General features: G+C 41.8%; 1 protein-coding gene across 2 annotated transcripts; it reads right to left on the bottom strand.

Annotated features, from left to right (window-relative positions):
* Positions 1 to 5836: 5836 nt before the first annotated feature.
* On the bottom strand, positions 5837 to 8546 carry LOC108921223 (P2Y purinoceptor 3-like). Of its 2 annotated transcripts, none has more exons than XM_018730574.2 (2): positions 8251 to 8546; positions 5837 to 7344 (listed from the first exon to the last, which is right to left on the bottom strand). In XM_018730574.2, the coding sequence occupies exon 2, from the start codon at positions 7320 to 7322 to the stop codon at positions 6366 to 6368; it is 957 nt and encodes a 318-aa protein (XP_018586090.2). In that variant the 5' UTR covers positions 7323 to 7344; positions 8251 to 8546; the 3' UTR covers positions 5837 to 6365. The 2 variants fall into 2 exon arrangements, with proteins under 2 accessions (XP_018586090.2, XP_018586089.2); XM_018730573.2 differs by lacking the exon at positions 8251 to 8546 and adding an exon at positions 7857 to 8243.
* Between the last annotated feature and the right edge of the window lie 1778 nt (positions 8547 to 10324).

Genomic DNA, 10324 nt, shown 5'->3' with positions numbered 1-10324 from the left:
TTCCGGTCTCAAAGGGGGCGTTAAGGGAGATATTCGTGCCCTCTGACGTCCCTAATACGAGGCAACGGTCTGACGGAGTTTTGCTAGAACAACCGGGGAGCTGCCGTTACAATCCAACGAGCTTCAAGTGCTGCTTGATTTTATGAATATTTTGTTCGTTTAAGAATCCCATGTTACGTATAGACTTATAGTCCTTTAGTTCTTTAATTGCGCGATTTTAAAGTCAAGTAAAATTTTTGAAAATATTGTCGCATAGTACCGTGACTGACCCTTTTTGAGGAGGTACACACACACACACATTTTCAGAGCCGCTTGTCCCATACGGGGTCACGGGGGAACCGGAGCCTACCCGGCAACACAGGGCGTAAGGCCGGAGGGGGAGGGGACACACCCAGGACGGGACGCCAGTCCGTCGCAAGGTACCCCAAGCGGGACTCGAACCCCAGACCCACCGGACAGCAGGACTGTGGTCCAACCCACTGCGCCACCGTATTAATCATGATTCACCAGCATAACAGCCACTTACATCATGTCACATACCGACTCACACTTCACCGCCGTCCAGTTGTTTCAAGTAAACAAAATACTGTTAGGTCTATACATTTTTAAGTGTTCAGTTATCACTCACTAGTATAATGTGTTTGAGAAAAATTACGTCATACTTCTCTAGATGAAAGATTTTCAAGCGATGAGGTTCAGTTAGAGTGTCAGGTGCCAAGATTTGACAGACTTGTGTCTGAAGGAGGTAATCAATATAATGAAAATTGTGGTAATTTATCCTTATATCTGCAATTATATTTTAAACTATTTGGCACAGAGGAGAATCAGTATGGAAATCTGTACCATATGACTCAATTGAAAACAGCTTTATTCGTTTTATTTTGTCTGGTTTTTGTTCTTGTTTTGTTGCTATTTGGAAAGTCTTCAGAATACAGCAAATACCTTCAAAAAAGAACCCTAAATATTGAGAAAGAAAGAAGATCTGATACATAACCCTGTCATGCCATTTTAGATTATGGAAGTAAATACTGACATGGATCTTGTATATAGTGCATACACATCAAAAATTACATTAAGCTTTTCAAAATTTGACAAATGGGCACATGAACTGTTTTTCCTCCTCAAACATCATTGCACTTTGCTCTCATACAAATGCATCAATTTTGAAGTTATGAGGTTATGTTCCTCTAAGGTCTGACTTTACACACAGAATATGTCACTGGGACTTGACCTCATAGACAAGTGGTCTTGCCTGCTCTGTCGTCACTGCGTCATCTGCGAGGAGTCTGCACTGTATTAACACTGAGAGATTAGGGAGATACACGAGAGATGAAGTGTGATGATGATCCTCATCTTTAGGCAGTGACAGCAGTTGGCACATGATATATGGCAGGGACTGGAGTTGTTGTGAGTCTCATGCTTTGCTCCATGATGCTCATATAGTATGAAAGGGGCTTCTTATGGCCACTTGTATACCAAGGAAGCATAATCTTCACTTGTATGCCCAGGATACCTGTGGATCATTAAAAACATTAGAAACTGTAGCATGGTGATGCAGTGAGTAGTGCTGTACCCTCACAGCTCCTGAGCTGCATAGTCAGGCTCAACTTTATATAGTCTGGGTGTTTCCCCTGTGGTCGCAGCACAAAGAAATCTGAAGAAGCCAGTGCTAAAGCACTTGTTTTTTGTATGTATATTTTGTTAAGTGTACAATACATAATAGCTGATCAAGTGCAGGCAGACAGTCATACAGTACATTCACACACACACTCACACACACACACACACACACACACAGAAAAGCTGCTTGTCCTAAGTGGGGTTGTAGCAAACCGGATCCTAACATGGCAACACAGGGTGGCAAAGCTGGAGGGGGAGTGGACACCAGTCTGTTACAAGACACCCCAAGCAGGACTTGAACCCCAGACCCATCAGAGAATAGGCACAGGCCAAAACTGCTGCACCACCACACCCCCTACATGCATACTGTATTATCATAATTAAGACAAACTGCCTTGTAACAAAAGTTAACTACAGAAATAGTTTTCATTTCAATGGTATTTGGTGACTTTTTAGCATAAATCAGTGTCAATTTGAGGTCAGGAATGTACACAAGTTTTTAACATTGGAACTAATGGTAATTACATCTTTGATTTATGAAAATGTACCTTACAAAGGATTTTAAAGGGAACTACCTTTGTAAGGCAGTGGAAGAATTTAAAAGTTGGAAGTTCAAGTTTAAATAAACACTGTGCTGTTGTTCCATTTGTCCAAAAATCATCTACTAAATACATATGTTGATTAAAGAGTTACAAAACCCACACTTCCAATATTGTCCAATAATAATCTGAGAACTACTGTGGTTTCTAAGTGTATTTTCTACATAACTAAACTATGCAACAAATGAAAAATGATGCATTTCAGTCTGAAGCTCTGGAGGCAAAAACAGACAAGACCGAGGTGGATCAGATAGCTTTATAACCAGGTTGCATTGCCTGTGGCACTGACCTCACCTTACCTGAGCAGAGTATGCCAGACAGCAGTGCCCATGTACAAGTTGAAAAGGCTGCAACTGTGAATCCTCAGTGTACCAACAAAAGTAACAGATTTGGCCCTCAGGTTGTGAAGATGGATACCACTTCCTCACAGTACCTGGTATTACACAACTGTATTTTCTCCACCTTTCTGTTTTCCAAAATTTTTTCTGCTGAGCAAAAGTGACCTGCATTTCTCCTCCTCATGGAATTCCAGGTAGCATGGTGGCACAGCAGGTAGCACTACTCTCTCATGGTGCCTGAATAGTACAAGAGGATGTGAGTTCAATCCTCACTCAGTCTATGTGGAGTATGGATGTTCTCCCTGTATCTGTGTCAATGTGCTCTTGTTTCCTCCCACAGCCTAAAGAGGTTGTTCAGGTTCACCCATAGTGTGTAAGTGACAGAGACAGTGTGTTCCACTGATGTATGGATGACTGACCTACTGTAAAGTGTCTCTAGCAGTGTAAATCATCTTGGTCAATAAGGTGTGTGGGCTAATAACACTAAATAGAGTTTGTTGGAAGTTGGAGAAGTGTCTACTAAATCAATAAATGTAGCAGGAGAAAGAATAATATTTTATTACTCTTATTTTACTGGCAAAATATCATATTCACAAAAGTAAATTTAGAGGGCAAAAATTCTCTGCTGTGTTTCATGGAGGTCAAACAGTATATCCATACCATCTTGACCTCCAGTGTAATGCTCTAAAGACCATTTAATTGTATCTTTGTTTCAGGCACTTTGTATGTGGGGGGTGTGGTAATGCAGGGGGTTTAGCCTGTGCCTGCTCTCTGGTGGGCCTGGGGCTCAAGCCCCGCTTGGGGTGCCTTGTAATGGACTGGCATCCCATCCTGGGTGTGTCCCCTCCCCCTCTAATCTTGTGCCCTGTGTTGCTGGGTTAGACTCCGGTTTGCTGCGGCTTCAGACAGCATGTGTGTGATTTTGGGTAGTTATTACGAACCTGGAATTTGTTTAGTCTTTTTTTGTACATTTGTATTGTATTTGAATTAACAATAACTTTCAATAATGTAAAACAGGAACAAACTACCATAACACCACACAGTGTCCTTTTCTTACTTGTGATCATATTTTCATTTTAATGAGGGTATGTCCATACACATATTTCAGATGCTCGGATTCAACATTTACTGAGGCCTTGCACACAGGACAACTTCAGAACCAGATCATCAAAATGAAACATGCTGCTGGAGTTAAAACTCCATCTTGACCCACGACAACCAGTTCACCCAAAGAATTTCAGGTTCTGAATTATTAATCTTTATCTGACACTGTGTCTCAGACAATTTATAATTTTAGATAAAGTTTACAGTGGTTCACCAATTTAAACACCACATTTTTCTTCCCAGAGCAAAAACAGTAGGACTGTGATTCTAACTGAAGGCCTTTTTTTTTTACATTTAGCTGACACTTCCCTCCAAAGTGACTTGCAGTGTTAATTTGTTTACAATTATTTACCCATTAATACAGCCAGGTAATTTTACTGGAGCAATTTTGGGTACATACCTTGCTCAAGGGTACTACAACCAGAGGTGAGATTCAAACCTGCAACCTTCAGGTCCAAAGACAACAGCTCTAACCACTACTCTGACTCTCTACCAGCTGGCCCAAATTTATTTAGGTTGCAAAGTCAAAGTGAGTTCAAATTTCTCCATGTACTTAAATTCATTTCATTTACATGCATTCATTCAGCATAATTTTTCCACCAAAGTGACAAAGAGTGATTAATAATTGAATTACCTTTATCCAACCCGACATGATGACACTAGTCTAGACACACACCACATAAATTATAATACTAGTTAACATCAACTCGTTCACATTAAGTTACTTTAATTACATGCAGCCCAAAACCGACTGGTACGGAAAATCATTCGAAAACCCATAATTTATATGACAAAACACAACTTTACGGACCTCAGCTAAAAATTGTTCCAGTTAATAACTGCATACATCTTTCCCTACTTCTAACCCTGTGCCGCCATGTTGGATCTTACACGGTACAGGAGCCGTCATTCCACCGGAAATGAGACAGATCGCAACCGGAAGTGTGGTTCGTGGTACCATATGATTCTGCCGCATTGGAAGTAATGAAAAGCACTTATTACATTAATTATTTTTTCCACTATCCGCACACATACTGTTGACTTAAATAGTTTAAATTAAAGTTTAATTCGGCGATATTTAGTGACATGGACAACTAACTAGAAAGAACTACGAATTACATTAAAACAAAATTGTAAATAAATATGAATTTTCTTTCTGTCTGCCTTATCGCATCGTTCATCATGTCTGCGCGCAGAGAGACGGGCTACAGCCAGGCCCTAACTCAGAGCAAAATATGCGCACGCTAGCAGGCACGGGCAGGTATTTGTTCAGTCTGAGTAAAATTAATACGCACGGGTATTTTGAGCGTGCTTATTTTTTATTCATCATGTCATGATGACGTTACGCCACAGGCTACGGAATGTGAGCGCGAGGCCGAGGCCGCGTGATGCGAGCGCTGAGCCACTGAGGCACCGAGATAGAGGACGCTCTTTGTTCGCTGCGCTAGAAGCGCGTTTTCTACTGAGCCCAGCGAAAAGCTGCGGTCCTCTTGCTCGTCCTTGGATCGTTATGACAGCTACAAGTAGGAGCCTTATAATGGCAACGTAGCTAGCGAGCGCGGGCTTGGCTTTGGAATTTTTTCAACGTCGTGGTGCGCTTCCAGTTGTATAGCAATACTAGCAACCTGCTACTGTTCCAGCTCGAAGGGAGCGCGGGTTGTAATAATAACAACAATAATTCTACTAATAATATTTAAAAAAATTAATATATTACCAATTTAATTAATTAAATACATAAATTCAAAAATGTCCACTAGATGTAGCAGTGGGCACACCAAAGGACAAATTGTGGTCAAGTGAACTCAAAGGAAAAAACAAAGGTACTGAAACATCACATTTATTATTAGTTACATTACATTTATTCACTTAGCAGATGCTTTTCTCTAAAGCAACTTACAATGGATACTATGTAGTGTCACTAGCCCACACACCTTATTCACCAAGGTGATTTACACTGCTAGATACACTACTTACACTGGGTCACTCACTCATCCATATCATATGTCAGTGGAACACATTCTCTCTGTCACTCACACACACACTATGGGGGAACCTGAACAGCAGGTCTTTGGACTGTGGGAGGAAACCAGAGCACCTGGAGGAAACCCACACAGACACGGGGAGAACATGCAAACTCCATATAGGCTGAGCAGGGATCAAACCCGAGTTCTCTTGCACCACCCAGGTGCTGTGAGACAGCAGCGCTACTCACTGTGCCACCATGCTGCCCTATTATGTGCTGCAATATGTTCTACTTTCTCATCTGCTCTGAGGCTAGAGCCATTAATGGGCTACCCCATTAAAAAAATTATAAAAATAATAAATTCCAATTTATAGATGAGAATTTTTTTTAATGAAGTCATCCATTATTCATACAGGTCTAGGTCACATGATTCAGCAGTAAAATGAAATAATGATTGAATTCACTTGAAAAAAAAATCAGTTATGCATTAAATACATTTTCTACATTGATTTGTTACATTTATTAATATGCTTTCCACAAAGTGCTTGTTTTTAAGTATCCAGGTGATTTTAAATGCAGAGTATTTCTTAAATCACATTAAAGGTTACAGAAGACAGTTGTATGTTAGTATCCTTCATATTCCTATAGCTGCATCTTACTGTAGTGCTGAGATGTAGCGCAAAGTGCGACAAAAAAAAAAAAATTGTTCCCAAACACATATCTGGTCCTCTGGCCCACCTCTCAGGTCATCATTTTGACCTCTGAGGTGATCAGAAGCTTTGGTGGAGTCAATCTGTTGGTGCGCCTGTCAGCTGTTTGGGTGTAGAAGAAGAGGAATGGGTCTATTATGCTGTTCAAGCTAGCAAATGGCCGAGTGGACTTATAAATGATGGCGTAGAGGTTGCGCACCTTGCAGGCCAATCCTGGCATGGAGTACACCAGCTGGTACGCTGTCTTGGTGAGATGGAAAGGTAGGAAGCTGACAGCAAACACTGCTGCCACCACGGCAATCATGCGCAAAGCCTGCCTCCTCTTTCCTAACCCGGCTGAGAAGCCATTCCTGCACAGGACATGGGCCATACGACAGTAGCATGTGATGATGACCATAAAAGGTGCCATGAAACCCAGGGCGGTGAGTGCTATACCATATGGCAGGTACTGTGCTGCTTGGCCTGGCTTACTCAGGTCATAGCAAACAGTCCGGTTGCGTTGGATCCCCGTGCTGGCGAAGCTGAGGGTTGGGAAGCACAGTGCCAGCACTGTTGCCCAAATGGCCAGGGACACGATCCAGGCTCCCCTCACACCAACACAGTGTCGCAGCCGCCAGCTAGCCAGTGGCCAGCACACACCCAAGCAGCGCTCAACACTGACAACAGTGAGGAAGAAGATGCTACCGTGCAGGTTGCTGTAGAACTGGAAGCGGACCAGCTTGCAGGTAGCATTGCCGAACGGCCAGTAGTCATGGCGGCTGTGGTAAAGGACAAGCAGGGGCAGAGAACAGGTGTACAAAAGGTCAGCAGTCGCTAGATTCAGCATGTAGATGGAGCTCCTAGTCAGTGCCAGCCTTGACCTCCAGATGTGCAGGATGACTGAGGCGTTGAGAGGAGCGCCAAAGAGGAAGACAGCACCATAGATGGCTGGCAAGAGGTAGAACTTGAAGCCCTCGCTGTAGGTGCAGGGGGTTAGCTGGGGAGACATGCCACTTGCAAGTGGAAGGCTTCTGGAGACAACAGTGAAAATTGGTCTTCATTTTGACACACTATAGATCGCTTCTCCTCAACAAGATACAGTTAACAGTCCAGCCCACAAAACTGAAAACTCAAAAAACAAGCTCTAACACACTCAAAATTATGCATAACAACCATTGAGTTTCCTGTTGCAGTATTTGACATATATTTTACACCTTTACCTCATTGATGAAAAATACAATTGTACCAGTAACATTTGAAAATCAGGCTGGGCAATACCCGGTTTTGCAGTACCTGATAACTTCTCTTCTAGTTAGAAAATAAACTAAAAATAACTTCCATAGGTGCATCAAGCCAAATAAATAAAAGCGAATGCATAAAATATACAAATATAAAATATGAATGTCTGCCACTTTCAGAAATAGAAACAGGTAAATATTAATAAGTAAAATTGTTTTTTTTTTTTAAAACCTAAGAACATAACATACACATTTACTGCTAAGTTGAATCAAAATATTTAACAAATTAAGTTTGAGCTACAGACCTGAAGGTGATGTGGTCCATCTTGTGTGTTGACAGAGTCTGTTGTTCTCGTTGTTTTTGTACTCTTTTGGTATCATTTGGGGGTCCACTCACTATTATTATAACCTAAATATTTCGTCATTTTCTCACACTGACTCTTTTCAACAGAAGTTCAGAAATAGGCCACTTCCCAGAAACAGCTGGAGTGAGTGCGTGAGGATCACTGACAGACCCCCAGCTGCCCCCTGACCTACAAAGTCACAGCTGCTTCCGTTTCCCACCATCTGCAGCATTCCCGCCCAACCCATCTCAAAGACCAGTGTCATCCAATGGTTTATTTTGTAAAAATGAAAACTGAGACAATTACTCAAAATTCATTCATCTTCTCTAAAATCTGAGCAACAATGTGTACTTACTGGGACCTTTCTGCATTTTCAGAACAGCATCAGTCTGATGGACATTTCTGCTGTCTGCTCCCAGCTCCCTGTAAAATACCTCATAGAGACATTATTGAGAAATATTTACAAACATGCTCTGTGAAATAACATGTCCTGCACTACACTGCTTTGAGTAAATTCTAGCGAACTTAACTTGTAAAGTAAACATTTGGCATAGCAAGAGGTTCCCAGTTCAAAGCATCCAGCCTGCCTTTGTGACATCTGGACAGTGATTTACACACACAGTCTGAAACCGCTTGTCCCAAACAGGGTCACAGTGAACCAGAGCCTAACCCGGTCGCAAGGTACCCCAAGCGGGACCCGAACCCCAGACCAACCGGAGAGCAGGACCCGGTCCAGCCCACTGTGCCACCGTACCCCCCCCAACCCCCCTAACCCCCCTAACCCCCCCACAGTGATTTAGACACACCAATTTCAGAAAGAAACTAAAAAGTTAATGACCGAGTGTGCTGCTGTTTGTCAGTTCCAGGTTTTAAAAACAATGACAAATCAAAGCTGTTTTTTTGGGAAAGATTTTAATAGTTATTGAATGTTCTACATCTTACAGTAAATATTATACAATTACAAACTTGGCTTAATTCTTTCACCAGGATCAGAAACTGATCTCCAAAAAACAACAAAAACAAAACATAAAAACAGATTTACACTTCATATTCACAAGCCTGACGTGGGCCTTTTCCGCTTCACAAGACACCCAGCTGATACTGCTGCAACGCATGCACAGCGTTGCCATAGGATTGCCACATGGTTGTGTTGCTGTGGCGGTGACATTACAGGGATGTTACATGGACACCGTGTGCACCGGCTGGATTGTTGGAAAAAGCGTTTCCCATATTCCGAATCGCACTACGGAAAACGCGCTTGGAAGACACGAAATTTACACTTTTGCTTCACAATTAGTGTTCAAACCATAGTTAAAATCACATACAAAACTTCAAGCTGCAGTTAATGAAAAACAGAAATAAAAAAGCAACCACCAATGCTAATGCTGCAGTTTCTTTGTTTTCCAGAACTATGAGTGAAAAGCCTATTCTAACACAGGAACATAAGCACAGTGGATCTGATATCTGGTATTGTGTAAAGCCTATTTCACATGAAAATGAGGAAAACTTTGACATTAATACCCATCGCTCCAAAAGTTTGTCTGAGCAATTGCATTTTGCCCCGCTTTTCATAAAATTCAGCAAACGGTTCTTGGCTTTGTTCATTATTCTGAAAGTGGGGGGGGGATACTGTACTGTATTCTGAGGGATTAAATGGGGACAAATTTCAGTAGTCTCAACTCCGGGAGTAAATGCCAGGATCCAAGACAAGGTCTTCACTGGAGGATTTGCCTGGAAATTTCTAACCCTTTACGGTGAAGTCAGGCATATAAAAAGAACTTTTACCATCCTTAAAGTGTTATAATTTCCCACAACATGACTGAACCACAGCTAGTATAAACTGGGGTCTACAAATAAACATGGAAGTAATAATAATAATAATGATAACTGCCATTGTGATCAACAACAAAATCTTTAACACTTGTGGTACAATGTATTGAAATTATGCGCAAGTTCACTCACAACAAACCCATTTTTAAACACTTTATTAAAATACAGGTAGTGATGAGCTGGCTGTTGCTGTTGAAATGTATATTTCTTTGTTCAGGCATACTTCCATAATCCTTATTAAGTTCCACAGATACAAAATGGGTTCGAATTCAACTCCTGCATTACATGGGTTTGTTGCAAAGATATGCAAAGCTCAGCAAAATCAATATTAGTTTCAAAAGAACGCACATTTGGCTTGATGTTTCTAAGGTCTGAAAGAAATCTTGAGGTTTCCTCTAGTGTTTGAAATACTACACATCACATCGGTCTAACTGACTGGACTACGATGTGGAATTGTGAAATTACAGAATTAGAGGGGTGCGGGGGCACAGCAGATTTGGGCACGGCCTGCTGTGTGGTGGGTCTCGGGTTCAAGTCCCGTTGAGGGTGGCAGACTGGCATCCTGTGCGGCACGTGTCCCCTTAGCCTTGAGCCTGTGT

The sequence above is a fragment of the Scleropages formosus genome, chromosome 4, assembly GCF_900964775.1.
Source record: "Scleropages formosus chromosome 4, fSclFor1.1, whole genome shotgun sequence".
Classification (NCBI taxonomy): domain Eukaryota; kingdom Metazoa; phylum Chordata; class Actinopteri; order Osteoglossiformes; family Osteoglossidae; genus Scleropages; species Scleropages formosus.
The sequence above is the reverse complement of the archived record's forward strand: the minus strand, read 5'-3'. Positions and strand labels throughout refer to the sequence as shown.